This window comes from Molothrus ater, chromosome 5 (genome assembly GCF_012460135.2).
Source record: "Molothrus ater isolate BHLD 08-10-18 breed brown headed cowbird chromosome 5, BPBGC_Mater_1.1, whole genome shotgun sequence".
Lineage (NCBI taxonomy): Eukaryota > Metazoa > Chordata > Aves > Passeriformes > Icteridae > Molothrus > Molothrus ater.
In genome coordinates this window covers 35852466-35879506 of record NC_050482.2, presented here as the reverse complement: position 1 = coordinate 35879506, position 27041 = coordinate 35852466, and the positions used below count along the sequence as shown (strand labels likewise).

Below are 27041 nucleotides of genomic sequence, written 5' to 3'. Positions count from 1 at the left end.
TCTGGCCTAATTTATTTGCCAGCAAATGTAGCCTCTGGGACCACTTAGGACCTTCTCTACTTACCAATTGTTTCTACCTCAAAGCAGAAACTGAGAGATAAAGATAGGATAGCTTTTCTAACCTGTTCCTCAAAGAAAAAATGAAAAACCCACTAACCTGAACAAGTAGAGCATGCAGATAGAATACTGTTCCATGCTTAGCTACCTTCTGCAACAAGGTTAGACAAGAATGGAGACAAACTAAGTATACATAGACCAAAATTAAAAGGAAGGAAATGCCATACCCCAGTGGCATTTATTTGTATTTACGGTGTGAAGGCATGGAGATGTAACAAGACATGAAGGCACATATGCTGGGTGATGAGATTTCTTGAAGCATTTGCAGCATCACATTTTGAATATCCTTAAGCCCAGCACTGAGTTCATGTTTGTGAACTTGATTTTTTATCTGTGTATCAATACAATTCCAGAATATGAATCAACCCAAAACATACAGAAGTTGTCACATAAGAAAACATTGTGGTTGGTGTAACCGACCATCATTTTACAATAGCTTTTTTTCCTCAGTGGGGTATAAAACTGTGGGGTTTGTAAATACAAAAGAAGCAGAGCAGATACTAACATGAATGCTCTGCATTTATCATGCAAGGAGAAATTCATGATTGCATCAGCCTCCAGAGAGGGTAGCTGGAAGCTATCCGACAGCGATGACTAAACAGAAACTGATCTGTTGTTTGCCATTGGCACACCAGTATTGCCAGAGCTAGGAATGCAGCACGGGAGACAAATTGTTGTAACCCTATCACTTCTACATATACATCATAATAGCAACAAACAACATTTCCTGGAAAGAGCAGAGAAGTAAGAGAACAATTGTTTTAGCATAAGGGCAGTCAATGTTTACTTCTTGATCTTAATTTGCTACCATAATTCATCTTCAGAGATCACTTCATTTCCTCTACAGGCTGAAATCCCTAAGTTTCTGAAAAAGAAAAGGTGCACATAGTGCTAAACACTGCAGTATTCACATGCTGAAAGGATTCCTTGCAGGCCATTGTTTGGAGCCATTTTAAGCCTCAATCCAACTTCAGGATGGACACAGCTTACAGCTGAGAATTGTTTTGCAATTACTCTACATCACAAAACAGTGGGAGAGTAGATGGACTTCAGAGGTATATCAGATACTGTGCTGCCTCTCGCTATTTGAAATATTCACCCTAGGACTCTGATTGCAGGGTGTAACTACAAGTAGTACACTTGCTCTTCACCACTTAATATAGACCCTTTAGAGAAATGCTGACATATTTTGAAAAACTAATTGTGAAGGAACTACATTTACTCTAAAAAACTCTGGATTTTAGTTTCTTGAACAACAACAAAAAAACTCTCACTTACTAGAAAATACACCTTTTTTGAGAGAGGTTGTGGAGACTCCCTTACTGGAGATAATAAAGAATTGCCTGAACAAGTCCATGTAATGTACTCTAGAATGATCCTGCTTGAGCAGGGAGGCTGGACCAGATGACCCACTGTGGTCCCTTCCAACCTGACCCATTCAGAGATTCTGTAACAAGATAGTAGGATAGAGTTGCTGACTTCTTAGAACTGCAAGTGAAAGGGCTAAGAACAGCAAAAGCAGAAGCATGCAACTTGCTGTCATCTTGCTGTGCTTTTCCTGTTGCTTGCTGTTCTCACTCACAATGTCCACCCAGTTCAAATCCACAGCATCAGCCAGCCAGCAGCTTTCACTAGGGAAGCATGAACAAGCACTCATGGTGGAGAAAGGACAGCAGCATGTTACAGCTGGTGGAAAATCCCCACCCTAGCCTTGGATTCCATGTTTGACTTTGTTTTGCTGCATAGAGGCGGCATCCCTGAGGCTACTATTAAACATAAATGTGGTTCAACTGCAACTGCTCCTTCCTCTGTTCTGAGATGCCAAAGACCAGTGTTGAGAGTCAAAGCTTTATTTTACTGGGATATGCTCACACTACAGTCTCTGGGGTATATGCTAGGATAATTCACAATAACCTCAGTGAGCCTGGTTTGACATCTTAAAGCCATCTTTTGACACATCATGGTCAAGTGAGTTCAGAAATATTATAGATGTAACATAAAAAAACCTCTGTTCTCAGTCACTGCCCCCAGTTTCAGTAACTTTCAGTTCCACTTTATTATACACTGTCATCAAGTTTCAAATTCTGTAACATTCTGTAAATGTAAGAAGTGACAATATTTTCTTTCTACATTGATTTTCAGTACACTTTTTTCCCCCTATTGATCCATTTCCATGCATTTTCACTTTTAATATGAGGATTCATCAAGCAGCAGTCATGACAAAAGAATCCTTGTTTTTATAGTTAATTGACCATTTGGCATTAATTTATCACAGGACTATCTTCCTGTAAATGCACTGGTATATAAAATATATGAAGATGTATTTAAGAACTCCAGCTGCAGAAATGCACTGGGAAAGTTAACATTCGTAAAGCCTCTGCAAGATATTTTTAGTATGTTTTTACAAAATTTCTTTTGTCCACAAATGCCAAATAGATTATTCTTATAACATTTGACAATGTTAACTTACTCAACTTTAAAAATGCTGCATCTTTTTCAGCATTGAATTTGCCCTGCTAATGTTTTCTTTCTATTTGAGTATCACTGATAAGCTTAATGAGCTTATCTGATGAGAAAAATCTAGGAAGACAATGATTATAATGCCTGTATGATCAAATAGCACTGACAGCACTTAAAGATTTAGGTATCAAATGGGTTTTCTCTTTTTACTAAAACAAGCCTGATTAGTCAGTTTAAAGTTTCCTGTTCTGAAAAAGAAAATACTTGTTCTCTTCCACTGCAAGTCCCAAATTTGTTGACTTTTCAGAATGGAGTGATGGTTAACTTGAAGAAGGGCCTGCAATTTAACAGTTTCAACAGTTCAAAAAAAACCATGAGTTTGGATCTGTCACAGGGTATCAACTATTTGCATCTGATGAGGAAGTAGTGCCTGCTCTCTCAAATCCTCTCAACTGAGATTTCTTATAAGTCACTTCTAATATCCAAGAATCAGGAGTCAGATACAGAGCTAGCAAGGACTCACCATTAAACTTTGAATATTCTCTCTTGTTTTAGAGATGGGATATGGCCAATTGTTAGGGAATTGCTGCAAAATTGCTTCTCACTATCCTTCCTTGTCATGCTTTCAAATTAACATCTTTTGGGTAACCTACAATAAAGTATTAAAATCCTTTGAAGGGATCAGTGAGACTAGATACACAAAAAGAACTATTTGTCAAGAGGTAAGAAAAGCTGCACTTGAGAAAAAAAGGGTTATCAAACTGAGAGGAACTGGGTATTACTGCTGTAGTGCCTATCACTGTCTACAGGAGCTAGAGGAGCAAGGAGCAAACGTGCTCTTCCCTTCTTGCACAGCACTGTTTCCTGTAGGAGGAATTTAGCAACACAGATCAATGCAGCCAAGAAGCAGGAAAAGAAAGAGAAGTCCTCTTTTCACAGTGACCCTGCAGCTGCATCACATCCATGTTACTTGCCTGAATGCACAAAGCAGTGGAAATAGACTGAAAAATAGTTTTAATCTATCTTTTAACATCCTGGTATTGAATAAACACAATCTTAGATCTAAACTGGCCAGTGGAATATGAACAAGTATGCTGTTCCTCCCAACAATCAAAGTTTAGTTTATGGCTGTATAACATGGCACTCAATTTAAGGCTTTGGCCAAGTTAAGTAAACCTAAGTCTTTTAAAAAAATTAAGACTAGAGAGATCAGCTTGAAATAAGTTTTCACTTTAGAAGTAGAGCAATTTATCATTTTGATCATATTACAGCAAAAATTTATCTGAGCCAAACTATTTTCTGTTATCTTGGGCAGAATAATACTTTGTCATAATGTTGAATTTTTCATGGACTCTCACTTTTCAAGCCATCTCAAGACAAGAAACATTCCATATTCTCCACAACTCTCAAAATCATCTCCATCTCATTCTGCTCAATACAGGGGCCAATGACAGCTCCAAAAAATGTAGGAGCAGAGAGTATACATTGTTATTTGATAGAAAAAGCCTACATTTATTAGACAGCTACATCATTGAGATGTACAGGCCTGCCTGTATGGAAGGAAAAACCTGATGCTGAGCAGAACCCTCCAAAGAATAGCAGAAGCAAGTGCCCAGCACTGTTAAGAACTAGTGAGCTAGTTTGGGGACCTTGTTGAGCTTGCACAGCAGGTAGTGCAAAGGATCTTGGTCATCATCTGCAACTCCTTGACACAACTGCAGTAAAAGTTATCCTCATGGCATGACTTACTTCCCAACTTCTCAAGAAAAACTCCTAGGATATGATGCAGACTAAGATTAACAAAGTCAGTGAAATGTAAATAGTTAATAAATTAGCATATTCTAATTTAAAAAGTTTTAAGCAGGTTAGTATTGTGCCTGAAAGCCTGCTCAAAGTTAGTTGCATTCTCTTTAATGAAGGAAAAACAGTATTTCACAGAAGCAGGAACCCAAGAAATGCTATCAGAAGTCCTGAGTACGATATTGCCATTCCTGAGACTCTCTAGCAACTCAAAGAAAAGGTTAACTCGGCATCTTACTCAGCAGCCTGCCACCACCAACCTCAGTTTTTCCAACATTCCTTTTTTTTCCTACTTCTCCTTTTCATTCGACTAAAAGCAGAAAAATGGGATGTGGCTGGCTCCAACTCTTATTCCCATACTCTACTATTCATATCACTTAACTGCTTTCAGCTTATGATGATTCCTGACCTGCATTTTTACATTTTTCATTCTGACAGCATCCAACATTTTTTTGAGAACTCCATTTGAGATCTAACCACTTTCCATAATTCATACCTTTTTGCAAAGCCTTTTTCATCTTGTTTGGAAACCAAAGTAGAAATTTAATCACTAAGTTCTTTAAGAACTGTAGGCAGTTTTCTATGTGGTAGAATGCAAAAATACCTGTCCACAAAATGTGTGAACACTGAAAGCATGTAATATAATCAAGGTAACACTCAATTAATTGACTGCTTCAAAAGACCATCTCATACAGTTAATCTGGCCATTGGATACCCCCATTTTGGAATCAAGTGCAGGATCACTGCTAGCCAAATAAAGCCATCTCTCCCAGTCTTTGCAGCTAGTTACAGTCATGTCCAAATATGATACATCTGAATTTGTGTGTCCTTGTCTGAATCAGTCTATCCCATCTTTTATAGCTTCTGAAGTAAAGTCTAAGTGCAGTATACAGTGTCCATAAATAACACCCAGCAGAGATACATACTGCTGCATTAAAGCTGTTGGACTTTGGCTTGTTGGATTTTATTTCAGCAAGTGATAAAGTTTCATAGGCAGCTCATGTATTCATAGTAGCAGCATCAAGACTGTGAGCAAGCACTTAAAAGTTGTTTTAGAAAGGTATTGTACAAAGTTACATTTTATTTTAGTATGTATGTGAGTAATCTCTGTCAAGATACACCCTGAGGAAGTGTGCTCAGTGTTGATTTACACATGCTGTAGTGGGCGTCTGGCTATCTGCCCCACAACAGAGGTACTTCCTAAAGACAGGCAGCCTCTTCTCTTTCACTTCTCAGAAGAATGAAAAATAGCTTACTTGTTTACAGCCGCAGAAATCAGCAACAAGAAAACAGTTCTCGTTCAGATGTACAAACCAGGCAATCCAGATCAAATGCAAGATTCAAGACTCTTGAAAAACAACTCACATACTAGTTACCAGGTTACTTGAGTAAGATCCTGCTCAAATATAGCAAACCAAGCTATTTGTGCTTTTCCGTATATCAAGTGCAAAGAACACTCTTGGTATCTTTGACAAAGATCCTTTTTCCTGGAACTGTTGTATTTTGTCTGCTAACAATGAATAGTTGAAGTCTTATGTAAATTAGTCTAAACAATTCATGTTTTCAACTTCTGTCTAATCTTCAACCAGCTTCCCTGACTTCACAAAGCTATACTTTCATCCAGTTATACAATGATACCCTGCAAACACAGGTTTTAAGTCTCATAAATCAAGTCCAACCAAACCACAGCTTAGACAGGAAGGTTTCCAGTGAATATTTATGTTGTAGCTTAAGTAAGAAAAGTAACTTGAGAATTTATTTTAAAAATATTTCACTAATAGCAACCAGAACCTTTTTAGTATTACAAAATTGTAGACTTCTTTATCCCCACCTAAGTTTTCAGTAGTAATAGTTTTAATTCCATAAGAGACTTAAGAGCTAGTATCAACATGCCTTCATTAGTTTTGTAATTGACAGAAGTCACATGGGATGCCCCTACCACACAATACACTAAAAAACTCTTTAGCTGCAGGCAGAAAGATACATTCTACACACTGCTTCAACTATGTCTAGTTGAAGTTGGGCTCTTCAGGGTTTTATTTGCAGAGATGGAAAAAACTAAATTTGAATCAAAAAACCTGAAACTCCTATTCTGAGGCAATTCCATTCTTGAATGTCAAGACTTGACAATTTCACTCTTCATATACTGTATCACTTACAAGGCTGATTGTCAGATACCAGTGTTAGATCAAACTGATCTGATTTTCAACTTCGTCAGAGCTCGCTGTCGTTAGATATGTGAAAGGTAACAGTGTTGCTACATGTTGACACATATAATCACAGATTTTAGGTTCACACCAAAGCTCTGCACAGCCAAGAAACTTGATCTTCACTACCACGAACAGACCACCTTTCTCCATCATGCACACAAACACGTCAGAAGAACACAGCAATGGTGGTCTAAGAAAAAGTATCTACACTACAGTTAAGGCAGGAAAGGAGAAAATGCACCAGGATCAGTCTGTATCAAAGCCCTCTAGTATTTCAGAGAAAATAAAAATCAGATTGAAGACAGCACACTTCTTACACAGACTAATTCATTACTACTACTTTTTTGTCTATCAGAACATACCCACACCATTCAGTGCATTCATATGCAATACTAAATCTACCTTTCAGAAAAAGGAAGGCCAAGGATATTCTACTTTGTCATAGACATCACCTTTACTGTTTTTCCAAGCATGACAACTTAAGTAAAAAAAGTCAGAGCACAAAACATTTTGAAATTTCAGCTACCACCACTTGTGTTCTTTTGTGACAGTAGTTCACACATTTTTTTTTCTGAAAACCCTCCTCCTGAAACTTAAATGGGCTTTTTCAAAACACTTTACAAGAGAAAGAGCAAGTTAGGAATAAGTTCAATTCTGCCTAGAATCCCCTTAGTTACAGCTACATCTGGCAAGTTTCACATCTTCAATTTAATCACTCCAAATTAGAAGTTCTAGTTAATGTCAATTAATTGTTCACTCAAGCCCTACAGGGAAGAAAAATATGCTCATGAATAGTTTATAATGCTGTCTTTGGAAACAAATGTATTAGAGCAGCTAAAGAGTTTCCCATGCATCTGGTTTACTGGCTACCAGACAGATGAGGGCTAAGGTTGCTTTGACTTTCTGGGGATCTTCTGAGAGAACAAAGTAACTGCAGAGGCAAGGTATGTGCATGCACCAACTGTTTTAGCTGCAAGTCAAACATCTCAATGTTAAACAGCAGTTTACAGAAGCATTCTCTTCCAGTAAGGGGATACTCTAAATACTGCTGCTTGCCAGAAATGGATTAAAGAATTGCTGTAGCTATGGATGTACCCAAAACAAAGCTGTTTTCAGGTAGGGGAATAGAATGAGCAATTTAACAGTGCACATGAAAAGCTTGCATCTTTCACTGACTTATTCACTTCACGATCACAGACAAGACTGATGTACATATTTCTGCACCTGCAACTGTAAAAGCAGATAAAATATTTAATATGTAATTTACAATGTATTTTATCAGCTTGGCATACAGATGAACAGAATATATCAAAGTAGTTGAGTTATAGGCTTGTAGAGGCCCTGCAAAAATATTAATTCAGATATCTGCTAATTTAAAAAAAAATCAATTTGCATTTTAGAAGTGATACAATTCCATCTACCACAAAGTACAAAGAGCTGCAAAAACGTATACCATTCCAACAACAATGTATATAAGTTATTAAATAATGATCTGATTTAAAAGAATATAAATGAAGCCTTTAAGTAGGTCTTTTCTACATGCATATTATTCCTCATTAAAGAAAAATATGTAAAAAGGCCATTGGTAATTGCTTTGTTAACCACTGTAGAAAACGCCAATTCTCTGGTCACAGACGCCACTAGTTTAGCACTTAAGGTCTCTGCAGTGTTACATGTGATTATTTTTAAATACTGTTAATTCTATTACTCCATTGGTAAAGAATGTGTGACTTGGAATATGGCAGTCTTCATATTGAGAGGGCAGTGATGCACAGTTTTATAATTATCCAGAAGAACAGCACCCTCCGCTGCTCTGTACTTGTGGCTCATCATCAATGATCTGTACACCTCGCCTTGCTATTCCTGACTGACTGGAGCCATTGCCTCTTGCTCTTTCATCCACTTGAGCAGTTTCTATCATTCCTGTAAAGAAAGATGTGTATTAGATACATTCCACTGTATTTTTACATTAAGACTCTGCTATCTTAATCTCTCTGAACTATATGCACAGAGAGAAAAGTTCAGCAAGAGTGGTTCTCCTATGTGTTATGCAGAACTAAGTACTCAGGTATCACATGGTATAACAGCAAGAACATATGAAATCTTTTTTCTGAAGCACCCAACATACACAAGCTCCTGGTAACTAAGGGAGACCGTAGTGATCCTCAGGTGTCCTGGAGTTAGCAACTTGAAAAGCTAGATTTACACACCCATATCAGTAACACTGTTAAATAAAACCCAACCAAACAAACAAGAAACTCCACCCCCTCAAAAACCCCAAGCAACTACCTCTTCAGAAATGCACAAGACCTCTTCCTTAAATTCTTTTATCTCATAAATACAACTAATAGGATGATTTGCTTATGTTGGATTGTCATCCCACATACCATGATCTTTACCATTTGTTGAGATTTCTGTGTAAAATCTGCATCACTAGAGTTTTGAGTTTATGATTTGTAATCAACATAATTTAAGAAAATTTTTGAAAGAGTATGAAACAGAGGATTTAAAGCAAGCAGTGGTGAGACCAGGAACATGAAGTTTGATTTGGGTTACTACTTATGCGCGGTAAGTAGAACAGCGGTCAGTGCTCCAACAAAAGACCAAGACATTTTTGGAGTAGAGCGTGAATTTGCAGCATTGAAAGCATCCATACATGAAGCTTCCAGAGCTGTTACAGAACACAAGTGGTTTGGAGTAGACTGAAATGAAGTCAGTTGTAAGTAGCACTTAACGCTCAAACTTTCTATATGGCCTGAAAAACATTTCTGAAGCCTGAAGCATTTATGAATTAGCTCCTTACCAATATACTACATAATACTTACTTTTGCAAAGGTCAAGAAACAGTTCTTCAATTCCTTTGTTCTGTTTAGCTGACGTATGATAATGTTTTGCTCCAACAGATTCAGCATACCTGTAGAAATGAAGTTATGGAGCCTCATTGTAGTAAAGGACTCAATCTTTCTAAGCCATTTTACATGAAGGAAGAAGATGATCATAAGAAGTTTTATTCTGACCTCAGAGTTAATCTACACATGCTTATTTACACAAAAAAGGAGTATACAAAAAAAAGGGGTTATGTGTTTAAAACTGCCACAACTGATGCAGCACACTGGCTGAAATTAAGAAATTTTCATGTCTAGAAAGGGATTTAAACTGTAAATGTTGACTTTAATCACAAACAACTTTCAAACTACACTTTGGCCAGCCAGGACACCCTGTGACTCAGACACTAACAGAACACTCAACAACTGGCAGGCATAAGCCAGCAGTGCCTAGCTGGCTGCTATGTTAACAGCATCACGAGTTTATTACTCCAGCATAATTCTGCAATGACTGTTTCTGTTAGTAATAGGTGTGACTTACATTTCTGCTTCTTGCACTGAAACATGTCTCTCTTTTTCCAAGTCTATTTTGTTACCTGTTGGAAACAAGTTAATCTTTTAAGTCTTTGTACTCTAAAATTACCCAAAAAAGAAAACAAACATGTAATCATGGTACTCCATTTTCTCAAGCTGTCCCAGTAAAGAGCAGCTCTCACTTTCAAGAACACTATGATTTGAGAATCCTTTCACCAAGCATTTACATGCTATAAGGTGCTAGTTCTGTAGAGAGATCAGGACAGCTAGATGCCCCCACCCAATTCAGCCTTTTGCACTTTTTTGTGATTTATTAGTGCCTTCCATGTGCTGCAGAGGTAATTTTTGTAGAATGTCCACATATGCAACCTCATGGAAGTGTTTTAATAATTAGATCAGATTTAAATCTAAACCCATCACTTCTGTTGCATTCCAATTGCATTAAAATTTCCAATCTTTAAGACTCACTCCAACCTGCAAGCATTTAATTATCAAAACAGACAAGCACCTAGTCTATGCCACTGAGAAAAGCCATGAGTTTGAGTACTTGAAAGAAGGAAAATGTACATTTTTTTGTTAAACTATAGTCTGCAGGTGTCTGTACCATGCACTTCTAATAGTTACAATTAAACAGCTTATTTTTTCAATCAAACTCTTATTTTCCTCCATGTGATCTGCTTAAACTTCTAGCTCCAGTTTAATTTTAAATATCTAACATAAGCTTCACCCCTTCACATGTACAAGCTGTCAAAGCAGCATTTGGAAGATGCTATTGATCAAGAGATGTTTCCAATTCAGTCCTGTTGAAAAAGACTTACCTACTATACATAAACAGATTTCATTTCCCAACATTTTTCTTAATTCCTTAACCCAGTTTTTTACCTGCAAAAAGAACAGAGGTGAGTTTGTTTTCACTCGATATACTATTATCTTAGGCAGTGTGGAACCATCCCATTTCCTTGATTAACCATCTACTCTAAACTTAAAGCAAAAATGTTTAGAGCAACACAGATGAGAAAATATTATTTAGATTGCTACATATGGCCCTTGTTCAGCAGGTTTTATTTCACAGGTGAAATTAAGAGCAAATTACTTAGATGAAATGGTTCAATTACTCCAAAAATATAACTCACCACACTCAATATAGGCAAGTTCACTGCATGGGCCACTTTAGATCAGACATGAGATCTTTTATCAACAGGCACTTACTGACAGACCACAAATATAGAAGCAGAGGCACCTAACTAAGTTTTTCAGGTCAGAATATAACAGATGTTTATTTCATGAGAGAACAAATGGGACAAGCATGTTGAGTCAGCTGATGGTAAGGTATGTTGTCATGAAAAGTTTGAAAGTTGTATGATCACTGCATTGACTTAGGAACTGCTATTTTAAGGGAATAATTGTGAAGAGAGGCAATCACTTCAAGAATCTAAAAACAAGTTAGGCTACATGATCCAGTAGTACTTCTGCAGTAACTTCTGTAAATCAGCTTTCCCTCTTTTTTTCTGCACATTTAAATGTTTTGGTATCACAGGGTTTTACTATGTAGGACTCCAAATGAAGAGGCACAAGTTGAAGTAGCATCCACAAGTCATCATCATTCTGCAGGTGGCCACAAATGTTTAACTGCTAGCACAAGCACTTTACTTGCTCTTCACCAGACTATTTAAATTAGATAATAACTGTTGTGGATCTGTACCCTCACACTATTTCCATCACTGCTAACCCAAGCCTTGCCCATGCAACCACACTTTTTCACTTCTCTCTACACAGAAGTCTGACTGGTTTTGCTGAAAGTCAGAGACAAACTTGCTTAAAAGAGTGTCACCAGTTTTCAGCTGAAAAATCCTATAGAGTGGTAGCACAGAGTGACACAGGGTGGAAAAAACTCACATGATCAAACTGATCAACTAATAGAGCCATAAAATAACTAGCCATCAAATGACGCATTTTGATGAGGATTTGACAAAAAATAACTTATCACAGAGGAGGTAATGGCTCCACTATCACGTACTGCAATTTCAAAGTTCTCAGATCTATAAAAGGTCACATCACTTAGTATCTTTTAGTAATTTGGTTTATACAGTAAAGATCAGAATGACATACCATGACAACAGTCCATGTTTATGTTTACAGGTAACTTGCACAGCTACAGTCCAGGTTTACTTCACAGGTAACTTGCACAGCTACATCACAGATTATTTTGAGCTGGAGGGGATCCACAAGGATCATGAAGTGCAATTGTTGAATGAATGGCCCTATACAGGGATCAAACCCACAACTTTGGCATTATTTGGACTGTGCTCTAAGAAACTGAGGTAATGCTTTGGTGTTCTTTGAATAACCTGATAGCAGGGAAGGCAGTCTTCAAAAGAAAACTAATAAACTGTATACTTCCATTACACGATCTACATTTGCAAATATATATTGCTGAAAACAGAAGACTTCTGTTTACACATATCACAGATTATCTTTCAAGCAGTTTACAGTTCAGATGTAAAAGCTGCCCAGTACCTTTTGAAAAGAGTCTTCATCTGTTATATCATATACTAGAATAGCGCCATTAGAGTCCCTGTAGTAGATAGGCCCCAATGCATGAAATCTTTCTTGACCAGCTGTATCCTGCATGTAAAATACACTTGTTAGCATTTAAGACAAAGCAAACAATACTTCAAAGACTCCAAATATGCTTAACACTTGTGATATAATAAGCCCAAGTAACCTTTTTTTTCCAGAAAAACATTCTAATTAGCTAAGGAAGAAAAAAAATAGAAACATACCCATATTGCAAGGTTTACTCTTTTTCCACCAATATTTAGCTTCTTCGTAAGAAAAGATGCCTGGAAAGCAAAACAGATTAGAGTTAAGTTTTACACACCAAACACATAATTTGACTTGAAAATAATAAAGCATCAGAATCAATAAAAGACAAATTTCCAGATCAAAAGACTCTGTAAGCAAGAAGGCTAAGTCAACATTAAGCCAGTTAGTAATTTCACTGTAGTTTGCCAGCAGTCTATTCTAAATAAATTTGAGTTAAGCCAATCATTTACTACATCTTTTTGCAGTTGTTCTGAATGATTTGGAAGGATGAGCTGTGTGGAAAGACTCTGAACTCACAACACTGATAAGTCTAAGCTGAACTCAAAGCATTTCACAAGAATCTATGAAGTTCAGGTAGGAACAAGCCTAACAGGATTTTTAAGCTGTAGGAATTAGGCAAAGTAGTTCACTATTACTAAGACACTAGAACCATAAACAATTGTTTTATTTTATCAGTAAATATCTTGGAACACGAGTATTTCACAAGTTTGCTTGTCTGTAACTTTTCCCTTTTTTGCTGAAGTGAGCCTACAACTCACCCTCATCTGTTTTTTGGTTCTGTATTTTTGCTTGTTTGTGCTGAGAAGTCTCAGAATAAGTATAAAAGCTGCTTTAGAATTCTACTACTTTAACTTCTGAAAATATTTTACAGGACCAGAGCACATTGCAAGGTTAATCTAATTTCAGTAACTTGAGTAGGTCTAGTTTCCTCCAAACTTGCATGATTCACATTTTCAGACACCACCTCTGTTACCAGGTCTGTAATTTGACAGCTAAAAAGGGAATATAATTTAACACAAGTTTAATGGACCAGAACAGGGTCTCAAGGTATTGATGCATTAGGAACCTGCTCTCCCCATTCTGAAGACTAGCAGTAACATGCTATATCAAACAATTCAGTCACCAAGGGCAAACTTTTTTATTCTGCCTTAAATTATAGTGAGTTTTCATTTCAATTTTACCTCAGTTTGCATTTGGGTTCAAACAAGTACTCAGTGGTATTTTATGATACATTCATCACAGATTATTTTAGGCTGGATTGCAGCAGCACAAGAGGAGTTCTCTGTACGAGCACTGACCAGCCACAGAATCAAGACTCACATGTGTGGAAAGTGTCATGGGCCGGATGACCTGCTTGAACCAGCTTGCTACACAAGCAACCAGAAAGCACACAGGAGACCACAGCAGTTCAATGCACACCAGCCTAAACTGCTGTCAAAGTGTCTTTCTGGAGTGCGGCTCTTCAGCTACTTCCCTGGCATCTGTATGACCCAAGATGAGATGATTAAAAAAACCCTTTCCATTTTTAAGTTGTACCTTCCCCCAAACCTCTCCACAAAGCCTGATAAAAAGAACAAAGAGAAAGAGAACAAACCAGAAAAAAACAAACACTTTCCAAGAACAGATAGCAAAGAACTGATCGCTACAATCCTTGTGTTCTACATAACTAAAGCATTAATACTACACTACCCTCTCAGGCTACAGTGAGGAGACTCACTGTAATGTCAAAAGTCTGGAAAATTTCCAGACAGTACATTAAATGGATTTGGCCCTCTAAGCAACCTGTAACAAACAGCTTAACAGAAGAGTAACAAATCCTCAACATCAGAAAACTTTTCATTTTTTAATTAAAAACTCTAGAGAAGGCAGTTGATGGCTTTCAAACAGCTGTCCCTGAGGATTAACTCATCAGTAGTCTTCCTCATTTGTTGTATTACACCACAGTTTAAAAGCCAGAAGCTTGGAGGCAACTTCAGAAGTTTTAATTCACCAACACTTGGGCCACAGGGAGAGAAGCTATTGTAAGCACAATGAATCAAGCTTACCTGACAATATTTTATTGATCTGCTGTACTATAGTACTCAATATTCTACTGCAAATCTCAAAGGAAAAGCTCATCTGAGCAATGCTTGCTTTTTTCCTAACACCAACAATCCAAACCCGCTTAGTTGATGTGAATTCCACACAAGTGTTTGAGAATCAATTTCTGAGCAGAAAAATCTTTCACAGAAAGGGGATTTATATTTAAAAACACAGAGAACTCCGTATCCATAAAGATATATCATTGTACCTTTAGACAACGACCCAGTTAATAGCACAAGTATATCTCCTATCTGACAGAGCAAAAACTAAAGTAGGTTTATCTACATAGGTAAGTTTTGCTTCAGTATAACCTGTCCTTCAGGTACTACAGCTTTTGCTAGGAATACTGTCTTTTATCACTCAGACATAGATTTTCATTTTTTATATAGCCCAGCACTAAAATACTCCTACATGCATGCTTTTTTGTATTGCAAAAACATCCATAACCACAGGAGACTGCGACAAGGGTATTTAGCACCGGGCTATCATATTGCTCTTGTATTAAAATTTGATGAATTTGTAATGATTAAGTTTTAGTCTATCTAAAGTCTTAGGCCCATAATCAAAAAAGAGAGACAGTATCCTCTATCAGATACCCTGATAACAAGCAGGTTTTTCTGATAACAAGATTGGAACTTGGTACTTGAAGCAGTCACAGTTAGTAATGAGCAGAAAGCTTTGTGAACATGCTGGAGGAAACCATCAATACTATACTACAGATTTAATTCTTCATTCTTCTTTATTTTGTTCATATACTTGAAGAACACAGTTAGCAGGCTCTGCTCATGAATTAGTAGGTAAGGGCTAAGTTTGGTGCATTTACTATCAATAAAACATTTTTACATCCACAGTGGCAAACACGCCAAAGACAAATCGACTAATACCTTTTAACCTTTCAACTCACATATACCCCTTCCAAGCCATTCTGAGGTTAGTGAGAGAGGAAAAAAAAAAAAAAAAAAGGAGAATAGCAGGACTGTGCAGTTTTTAGAAATTTGGGAAAACCCAACACATAAGCAAGTCTCAGCTTCTATTTTGAGATACTTTAGAGAAAAAGTCAGTTGCCAAGATTTTAAAGTTTGTCAAGTCTCAAAATCAAAGCCTTTGACTACCTACAGGGTGTTAGGTAATTACACATAGAAAAAGCTTCAACAATTTCTCTAATCTCCAAAAAATTACTGAATTGAGTACTACAAGTACTCAAGTCTGAGTTGTGACTCGATTTACAGTCAGTAGCTTTTCTCCATATTATTTTAATTACTATGACAGTTCATTTTTGCTAGGACTTTCAAAAACTCACAGGAACATGGTTAATTCAAATATAAGTAATTTCAAACAACTCTTCAAAGCTTCTAATTTTCATATTTTGACTCTACTGTCTTATGACTGGTTTGAAAAATACTTAGGCGCTTAGAAAAGAATAATGCAATTATAAGAGCTAAAATTCCAATCTTTTGATGTGGCTGTAGGAAATATTTTCGTTCTTTTAATTTTCTTCTATGACCTCCGTTTTGTATGCCCACCAGGCCCTGCCAGGAGCTGATAAAGGAGCTTGAGTAGAACACAAGGAAGACACAGTTGGAAGAGAGTCTCCCAAAAGTCACTGAACCAAAGCAGGTGTGTGGCATCTGCCCTTGAGTGCTTCACGTTCAATGGAAGCAGGTCAGGCATACAAACACTGCACATAGCACTGAACTTCCTTACACTGTCTTTCACTCACCCCCCAGCTATCCTGATAACCAAGACAGCTTTTCCAGGTTATGCCAAGTCCATCAAAGCAATCAGCAGCTCTCTTGGGTTGGATATTCTGCAATCCTCCACACATTTAAGAGAGCAGTATTCAGAAATTGTATTTATCCTGAGTAATTAAATTATAAAAAGGATTTACCAAATTAAAAAGCCCAATAGTTTGACAGTAGGTTTATTATTAGAGTAATTCCAGCACAGTTCACTTGATATCAATTTATATCTTTATAATTACTGTATGAAGATGAGGGCACTTACTTCAGTATTTCAAACAATGGGAACCAATTTTAACTGCCCCACCAAGTCTACCTACAGGTTATGAATTATATTAACTGTGTGCAAAAACTCCTACTTTTCCTGCATTTTCCACAATGTTCTAAGTAGATGCTTTCTTCTGTGAATCAGTAGCTACCTTCACTTCAACATGCAGGTCATAAACAACTTAAGTACATGATTGATGCTAACACAACTACAGCAACACATCCCAGCAGCCCCCTAGATCAGAGGAGGTTCTAGTGCACTCAGTTGGCATTGAGAGAGGGGAGTGGGTAGGGAGGAGAAACTGCTCCCTTTTAGTCCAAGTCTTCTGTTACTAGCACCAAAGAAGCTTACCTATTTTGGTATAAAAAGAATTACTTCACAGTAGAATAACATCACTAGGTGAAGTTTCCAGTCTCACCACCCTTTTTTTGTTGCAAACATACTGGAAGAAAGCACTACGCAATACTTTCTTTTTTAAGTTAAGTTATTGTGGATGGAGAGCCTCTTGTCTCGATATCTAGTGATCTCTTCATATGATTCATCATTGTCACTCCTTTGCTGGACCAGGAGCAAAGTATTTATCTAATTTTGACTTTATTGGAACAAAAGGAATTTGGTGCATTACTTTGAACTGTTGCCATGAAACAAAGCAACCTTATCAGATTAAGACTTTTATCTCCCCAAAAAAAAAAAATCAACAAAGGATGCTTTGCAAACATGTTACTTCACTGCTTAATCAGATACCCTAGTTTCTCTTCATCTTATTTTTAAACTAATCTTTTAATTTGATAGTGGAAGAACTCACTTCATTTTTTTTTTCTAGAACAGTAAGATGTAGGGAAATAAAAATAATAAAGATAATACTTAACAAGTGCACATGATGCACGGTAAGATTCAACAGCAACTGACATTGTATTTTACATATGCATCAGTTAGACGCATATGTGGCCAAGGAGGCTCAGAACAGAAAAGCAAACAACTTGATAAACAATGAGCAGTCAGTTAAAAGACACAGGTAGCAACCACAAACCTGGTTACGGTGGAGAAACAAAAGCTCAGTAGGAACTGCAAGCTCTTGCTTCCACTCCTCAACACACCCCTCTGCAGACAGTCAAACCCAAAAGCTCTGGAGCCACACTTATCTACAGACATTTCCTATCAGCATCTTGGAGCAATTTAAAAGTGTGTTTTATAATATTTGTGACCCAAGTCTGTATTCCAACCCAGTTTTTGCTCATAATTTTAGGCTTTCCACTACAGATTTAAAAAACAAAAAAAACCCAAACAACAAACATAAGCATCACCACATAACAATCTACTTGGACCTACTCTTAAAACATGGGATATGAGAATTCATCTGCACATGACCATTTTGATGCACTTTAACTGATTGTTTGCTCAATGCTACACTTCTGCTGCACCTCTGACACCTACAAGCTACCAGGTAGCTCTGTGGCATACCAAGCACCAATTGTGGCACGATAGCTACAATTAGCTTCCTATAAATACCTTGCCTAGCAAACCCACCAATAGCTTAACCCAAAACCTGAGTATGAACACAGGATAATAAAGTCTAAATCATATTCTTTTTACCTCTTCACAGCAAAAATGGAGTTATGTTATTTGTTTATGAAACATTTCCAGTACTGCTTCTAGTGCATCTACAATGCTGCTTTCATTTTAAGGGAAAGTTTCACTATTAATTACTTCTGAGATACACAATTCAAGAAGCTTCCCCTAAATGCATGGGAATGGCACATAACTACCTTAAAACTCTTTTCTTTTTAGCACCACCTACTATTACTTCTGTACTTCAGGAAATTCAAAATTAGTTCAAAACCCACTACTGGTCCACCAAGGGACACGGTTTGTTTCTTTATTTTAAAAAAGAAATATTAAGAGTGGCATACATTGAATCCACACTTCCACCTATGCAAGGCGAGATCTTGAAAGACTTAACATACCACTCACAAAAAGAACTTCAAGACATGTTTTCTGAGACCACGTAGAGTACAAGCAGTTCATTTTGTACCAGGGCATACATGCCATCCATCGCTAACTAGTAGGCCATGAAAAAACTCATTACTTTCTAGCAGGCAGCCTGTCACATTTCATGTGTGGAACATCACTTTGTAGCTCTTTATAACAACAGACAGTACTACTGAGAATCCAGCCAAAATTCAGGGAGCTGTCGTGACAAGCAGTTTAGCTTTAAGAAAATTCCCCATTATTAAATCATAAGCCCTAATCTCATAAACCATTTTGTGTAAGCTGTTCTCTTTAAACAGAAACGTTCAGATAGTGCTAATGCTAGGATTTGAGAACACGAGGAAGACTATGATTAACAGAAACGCAGCACGTATGAAACACTTAGTCATCAGCCAACTAACAACGATTACAATAACAACATTACTTTTGCATCATACTTTCCAAGATTCAAATGAAGACATTCATATACGTAATTGGAAAAAACGGAGCAGTTAGTATGCAGAGTAGAGACGAGGCCTAAACGTATTGAAAGCTTGAATCTGAGGCGTGAAAATAAAGAGAAAACTGGCTTCCAGCAAACTCGGCAGGGGACAGGCGCCAATTAGCGAGCGGCGGCGGTGCCTCGGGCTGCCCCTAAAGCTGCAGACCAGACACAGCCAGCAGCGCGAGGAGAGGCGCAAGGTGAGGGGAGAAAAACAGCGGGACCCCCCACAGCAGCACCCCGCCCCAGCCCGCACCTGCAGGGTGGTGATGTGCTTATCGTTGAACTTGTTCTCGCAGTAGCGCAGCACCAGCGAGGTTTTGCCCACGCAGCCCTCCCCGAGCAGCACCACCTTGAAGGAGAAGCTGCGGCCCCCGGCCGCCGCGCCGGCCCCCGCCGCCATCCGCGCCCCGCCGCCGAGCCGCGCCTCACATCAACGGGCCGCACCGCGGCGCCGCCGCCGCCCACCGGGACGAGGGCCTGCGGGGGAGAGGGGCCGGCGGGGATGGGGAGGCACCAGCGAGGCCGCGGAGACAGAGGCTGGAGAGGGACACGGCAACCAAACGTGCCCGGCGGCCGCGGCCCCGCTGCCCCTAATGGCGGCTTCTTCCTCCTACGTCACGCACCGCCCGGTCACGCGCAGCCCCCGCCGCCAATGGGAGGGGGGGAAGCGGCGGCGGCGGGAGGCCCCGCCCTCTCCGCGACTGCTGGGCGGGTCCAGGGGAGGGGCTGGTGCAGGCACGGGGCGGGGCCCAGGGCAGGGATCCCGCGCCCGTAAGGATTTGTCCCTAAAACCCGTGCCGAGAGTTCCTCCTGCAGCGCATGAACCCGCCGAGCGGTTCCCGGGGATACCGAAAGCCCCTAATAAACACCGGCATGGATTTTGTGTGATTTTCGTTCCTGTGAACTAAGCTACACTAGTCTCTAAATGTTTGCAAAATAAAAGTCCGTAATAAAGTACTTTAAAACAGGGATGTGGGAGCAGGTGAAGAAAAAGGCAGGAGAAAAACGTTCTCACCGGCGAGTTCCTTGCTTGCAGGGGTCCAGCAGAGTTTCATACACAAGAATTGGATAACAGCCTTATAAAACTGGGTATCATTCCTCAATTAAAAGCAATCCTCACAAACCAATCCAAACAACTGCAAGGCAACCTCTCTCTAGTCATCATTTAGTGGTAAGAAAAACAATGGCTATGAAAAGGCTTCATCGTGCAATTTCCTCTTTCTCTGTCAGATAGTATTAATGCTGTGTTGTATGAGAAAGAAAAGAGGAAAGAACAGAGAATGCATCCAGGAGAACAAGGACTGGATTTCCTGGAGTAAGAAGCCACTGAACAGTGTTACATTCACACAGAATAGATTGGTTTCATTTCCTCCAGAGGTAAGGAAAGCAAACCTCTGCCATGGTGCAGAGCCAAACAATGCATTTCCCACTGACAGTAGACTGCTTCAAGTAACTACAGTATTCCATCCTTTCTGTTCTCTCTGTGATTACTGATTTTGTTGTATGAGAAGTCCTGTACTTTCAAAACTTCACTCACTAGTATTAAATAAAACTAAGAAGCTGATCTGGCTGAGAACAGAAACTCTGTCAGAGCTACCTGAAGTGTCAGGTTTCACTGTAATCTCATATACAACTTTGTAAAATCTGTAGGTTTAATTATCTGTGACTGTTACCAAGTTGTTTTAATGGTATTAATTTGGGAAGTGTTTATTTTGTTTCAGAGAATTTGAGAAGAGAATAGCTCTTTTAGCTTCAATTTATTTTGCTTCCCCTTTTTACACAGCTTCCTAAAAACACTTGTAACAGACCTTCTGTGTTGCTGAACACATCTGCATGAGAAATGCCTTTCAAGATGTATTTTATATTTCATGAAGATACTACAATACTTTGTATGTTATTAAACCAAAACAAATTGTACAACTGTATCCATTGTCATGACCTTTGAACATTTCTCTGAAGACTACTGAAGTGTTTTATTTCAAAGGTGGTGTCATCTCTAAGAGTGAAAATAATGTTCTTCTTTCAGCTTGTAAGTAGATCTCCTTACAAAAATTTTAAATGTGTTAATTCCACTGTGAATTTAAGTGAAAGCAGTAGCTGTCAGTGGAGATACTTAAGTTGGTTAAACCTACAACAGCATAAACAGCACCTCCCAAGCTTCCAACACACAACTCATTTCTGTATTGAATATTATAAGGGTGGGAGTTGATTTGCAGATAATGTCAGTCTTTTTTTCTATTTTTTCCTTTGGAGAATATTTCTGAGCATAATTTGATACACTTGCAGAAAAATGTTCTGAAATTTATTTGATTTCCTTGGAAAAGAATCATAATACAAAATCTCAGCCAAATTATGTACAGTAGTATAAGATCAATGTCCATAAGAGTACAAGATGTCCAAAAAGGCAAGAAATCAGACCAGGGGAAAAAACCCCAACCTAATAATAACAACAAAAAACCCACTTAAAATGAACTTAATAATATTGTCTAAAAGATTCAGAATACAAAGAAGAAGAAAGAATAAAGGTGAAAAGCAAAGCGGGAAGGGAAGGGAAGGGAAGGGAAGGGAAGGGAAGGGAAGGGAAGGGAAGGGAAGGGAAGGGAAGGGAAGGGAAGGGAAGGGAAGGGAAGGGAAGGGAAGGGAAGGGAAGGAAGGAAGGAAAGGAAGGAAGGAAAGGAAGGAAGGAAGGAAGGAAGGAAAGGAAAGGAAAGGAAAGGAAAGGAAAGGAAAGGAAAGGAAAGGAAAGGAAAGGAAAGGAAAGGAAAGGAAAGGAAAGGAAAGGAAAGGAAAGGAAAGGAAAGGAAAGGAAAGGAAAGGATGTTCTGATTTATAGAAATAAATAAAACATAGAATGTGTTTTGTACCTAAGAAACCTATGCCAGCAAGGAACAATGTTAGTTTTTCTTGTAAAGAGAAAGAGTATTATTTTCTAAAAGTTCAGTTCTCCATCTTGAAGCGGCATTGTCTACAAATGTCATTTCCCCCCAGGATAAGCAGTTCTGAATTCTTTGCCAATTTGTATTATGGTTTTCATACACCCACAGCAATGCTGAATACCATCCTCATGCAGTCCAGGCAGATCCCCTTCCTGAGAAGCAGCATCCTGGATGTCTGATGAGAACAGCAAACATGCTGCTCTACCATTAATTGACCCCTTGCTATTGGTGTTTCTACTTTCAAGAGCAAGGGCAATGTTCCAGCTCCAAAGGAGAGGCCCTAACCCTCTAAGAAAGGGTAAACCAATGGCTTATAAAGGTAATAGTTTTAAAGTGTCAGAGTTACAAAAGACAAAACTTCCCTTCTTCAGGAGTCTGTTTACTAGATGTATGCTATAACAGTATTAAGAATGAAAACATTAAAAAATGACCAAAAAAGAAAAAAAAAAGGACAGAAATGAACATTTTAACATTTTAACACAAATTGGCAGACCAGGGAAATTCCAGAGGAAGGCAGAACTGGTTAAAATTTAAAAAGTAACAATTGGACCCACACAATCATAAACTACCTAGAATAATACCAGTCATTGGCAAACCTTGTTTAAACAGTCATGCCAATGTTTTCAAACACAGAAGCAGGCAGGTTCAAGAATGGACCAACAGGGCTGTGCTCACTTCATGGGATATATAAAGAATGGAATTTGCACCAGAATAACTTGCTGCTGTGTGGTACAGCAGGAGATGGGGACATGAGTGGCACTGTAGGCTTCCTCAGACTCTGCTCAGGGTGAGAGAGAAGTGTAAGCAAGATCTTGCAGGGTGCTGACTGTGGGCCACAGCAGTAATAGGGAAGTTTTCATTTACTGGCTGATAAGGCAGCATATTTTCCAAGAGCTTCTATAAAGGAATGGAAACATAGAAAGGAAGTGTGGGTGCCAAAAGGGTTCCTCAGGGACATCCTAAAAGCTACCAGTTTCAGTGTAACTGAGCTTCAGCTAAGCAGTGAGGAGAGGATAGAAATGAGCTGCTGTGAGCAAAATGGGCCTGTTTGGAATCATGGAAACCTTACTTAATCACCTATTCATCAAAATCATCTTCTGTGTAACAGCAACCAGCCTGTCCATAGACCTACTCTTTGGCAATGGTAATTGCCTGTTGCACACAGGCTTGTACAGCCTTCTGTACACACAAAAGCCCTGATCCACCCATCTTCACCACGGCAGTCACAGCTTCAGCTGTGGGGAGGAGCAGATGATGACACAAAGAAAAGTAATGACACAAAAGAAAGACTAATAATTAAATGAAGCATTCAAATGTTATGTGTGCCAGTCAACAGAATCTAATGGAAAATTAGGTCTCATCAGAGAAACCTAAGATGACATTACAGTCTTTGGCTGTCCAAAGGTAAGGCCATAGCTGTACTAATTTTTTCAGGAGCTTGACTTAGTATCCATATGCTAACAATGGGAAAAAATTATTTTTTATGCAATGAAAGAAAAATTCATTGCATCAAGAACTAGATGAGCAGTTCAGAGTAGTTATTGGTCAGACAGTTGTCTTTGAAAATTGATGTTTCCTTCAGGTCCTTTTGGGTTTCCTAAATGGCCTGTAACGTAAATGTAAAATCAATGCTAATCAAACTTGAAGCGATATGGCACTCTCAGTGTGATACACAGTGACAAGAATGGGGTATCCAGCAAAAACTGTATAAAAAGCTGTCGTCTGAAAATGAAAAGTGGAAACATTGTAAGGAATACAAAAGTGTTACTTTCATAGTCCATGTAATAAATTAGATAGTCAAAACCTAGCAGGTATCTAAGTATATGACTGCAGCAAAAGGGCAGAGGTGATTCCTGGATATGAAATAAGGAATTAATGAAGAAGTTTTTAATCTCAGTGCATGGCACTGATAAAACTTGGACTGGAATTTGGCCCACAGTTTAAAAATAGGGCAGAGAAAAGGAAAGGGCTCACTTTGGTCAGCTCATCAGTGCTGTAGCAGGAACAGGCACAAGGAAAGAAGTAATAGCAGGAATCTAAAGCCAGACACATTCAGATTCAAAATGAAACACAAGTTTTTAAAGACCAATTACCAAGTGAAACAAATAATTCCTTATTTTCTGACAGTTTTGCTTGAGGGGTGTTGGGTAGCATGGTGACATGAATTTGGCCTGATACAGATTGCATTTCAGGCAGTCCTCAGACCCAGTTCACAGGAGATTGACTATCTCTACCAGCTCTCACATCTAACAGCAATTTCAAATAATTTTATTTTTTCAATATTGTATTCATCATATTCACTGCTGAAAAAAGAATTATTAATGGCCCAAATGAGAACCACATCTCACTAAAATGTAGGTCCTTCAACAAGCCTTCTAAAATTTAGAGGAAAACTTGTATTCTAAACATATACTTCATGGGAATTAATGGAGAAATCCCAAGATTACGCTGTATGGTTTAAATTGAAGCAAGTTATCCTAAAGTAGCCTTTAAAACAAGGAAAAGACTGAATAAACCATTTTTTAACATTATCATTCAACTCCTACCATTGATATAAAATATATTGCTGCGCTCTTAAAATACATATGCATTTGCAGACACTTTCCTTTGTGAAGGGTTCCTTGAAGTGTTTTGCTCAGCAGACACTGGTGATGAGCAGGTAAAAAACCAGCAACAACAATTACATTGTCAATTGTCACCCTTGCTCAGTCCTGCATTTTAAAATATTGTCTAAAGGACAAGTGACTGGACACTGGGATGATCATGTAAACTCTTAAAGCAAGTGCTTTCCTTTCTGTGACTGAACAAATGGAATTGAATCAGCTAGCCTATTCCTTTATTCATAATTTCTTCCCTTAGAAATTTCGAATTAAAGCCTTAAAAAGTGCTTCTTTTAATTACACCAAATAACCCAGTTTCAAGAAAGTCACATAGACAAAATGCAAAGAAGACTTTATCAAGGTCAAGTGCATATTACTTTCAGCAGAATACTTCCCCTAAAACCAACACATTCTTGCTGCTTTGACCAATTAAATATTTTCTTTTAAAATGTTTGTATTTTGTAGTTAGAAATGGTGAGGTGTAGAGATAGAAATATTGGTCACATTCTCTGTATAGAAAAATGCTTAAGTATAGAGGACTCCTGCCCCCATGCCTGAAGCAGGTGATGCCCCAGGGCATTGTGAGGGGCTGGGGGGTTACCCATGTCTTTTCAATTCTGCAGGAAAAAAGAAATCTTCTGTGCTGTCAAGAGATTCTGAACATGAATGGTCCCATGGGGTCGCACATTGCCTGATTAGATTCGGATAACATTTTTGAGAACGATGTTGTAACAAGCAGCAGCAGTGATGTTTCTCTGGCCAAAGCCTCCTGGGAGTGAGAGCACTACACCAGTTGCATTGTACCCCTGAACGGGCTGTTGGCCAACACGGGGTTATTTTTCTGCTTTTCAGCTTTCCCGTCTGAAAAATATTGGGAAGAAAGCTCTTCTAGGTACTCTTGGGTAGAGTAATAAAATAATACTGGTGTGCATCTGTCTCTCTTGTGCCTTGATATGGCCTCCCTCACACACAACTTCTGGGGAAGACACTGAGGTGATTTTTTTAGAACTGCCTTCTAACCTTAAGGTAAATTCTGCATTAAACTCTCATATATATCAGGATACCATAGCACTCCTCAGAATCCTTAATGCAAAAGTGGAGCTCAGATTTCTGCAACTTTCAGCCCTAGCTGTCAGTTTTTGTGGGTTTACATTTCACTTCTCCCTAAACCTGGATGGGAAGGGAAACATTATAGGTCCCAGAGGACATAAAATAGTAGTTTTATATGACTATTTGCACTAGCAAAGAAAAATAATTGCACAAAATAGATCAGTTCTGTGTCATGCCCAGAAGATTAGACACTGACTTTGTACCTGCTGCTATGAAAAGAGTTGTTGTTCTGTGGTTCCTCTTAATCACAGTCAGTATCAGAGCAGAGCTGTGGACTCCAGTCCAGGAGTCGGGGTGGTAAAACAGAGAAAGAGATAAACAAAACCGGAATTAAACCCAACCTGCTTATTCCAAATAATGGCAGAAAACAAACACAAGAGGATAATTAACAATTGTAAAAGACCTTTAATGATCACAATTGCAAAGAACTAGGGACAAAAATCCCAAAATCTCCTGCATACATGCAGGAGTGATTTTTGGACTTGCAGACTCCATGACATAGGCATAGACTGATATGTAGGCATCCATTTTTTTGCCACTGGGGAAAAACCCCAAAATATATTATAAAAAACTTTCTTCATTAGAGAGAGGAAAGAAAAAGCTAAGGCATATGAATTTAACATCTAGATTACATTCTTATTTCAGATAAGTTCTGAACCCAAGGGAAACATTTGTTAATCTGCTCCACACCAAACCTATTTGAACGTAAGTGGTTTATTACTCAAATCTGCAGGCAAACTATGTGAGAATATTTTTGTTCATTTAACTTCAAACTCTAAAGAACAGCAAATAATATTACACTTCCTTTTTCTTGGCTTTGGGTACTTTCTATGGTTTGGTTGATGGGGGATGCTTTTTTTTTTTTCTGGCATAGCTTGGCACAAGCTAAATAAATCCACTACAGAGCTCCTCAGTAGACACCACCAAGTGCAATGGTCAGATGCTGACACCCATGTCTTTGTTTTCTTATGGCACCTACCAAAAGACAGAGTTTCCAGAATTCAGAGGTGAGTAATACACGTTTCTCATCCCAATGCATCATGAATCAGCTCCTTTCACTTTTTCATTTAAAATTATATTACGATGGGACACCTAATGGAATGAGATGATGTGCACCTGTTGGGAGCACCATAAACCAGGACATTTGGCAGTTTAAGGCAGACTGAGACTGCTGCTGCTTTGGGGGATCATTCTATCATAGCAGCTTCTGACAGTGGAATGAATTCAGGACTTAGGAAGTCAACAAGTGAAACAATGAAATATCAGGAAAACAAGTAATA

General features: G+C 38.5%; 1 protein-coding gene across 1 annotated transcript; it reads right to left on the bottom strand.

The window, feature by feature from the left end:
• Positions 1–1951: 1951 nt before the first annotated feature.
• On the bottom strand, positions 1952–19722 carry RAB21 (RAB21, member RAS oncogene family). Its single transcript, XM_036400344.2, has 7 exons — positions 19369–19722; positions 12730–12789; positions 12464–12571; positions 10765–10828; positions 9954–10008; positions 9413–9501; positions 1952–8510 (listed from the first exon to the last, which is right to left on the bottom strand). The coding sequence occupies exons 1-7, from the start codon at positions 19513–19515 to the stop codon at positions 8371–8373; spliced, it is 663 nt and encodes a 220-aa protein (XP_036256237.1). The 5' UTR covers positions 19516–19722; the 3' UTR covers positions 1952–8370.
• Between the last annotated feature and the right edge of the window lie 7319 nt (positions 19723–27041).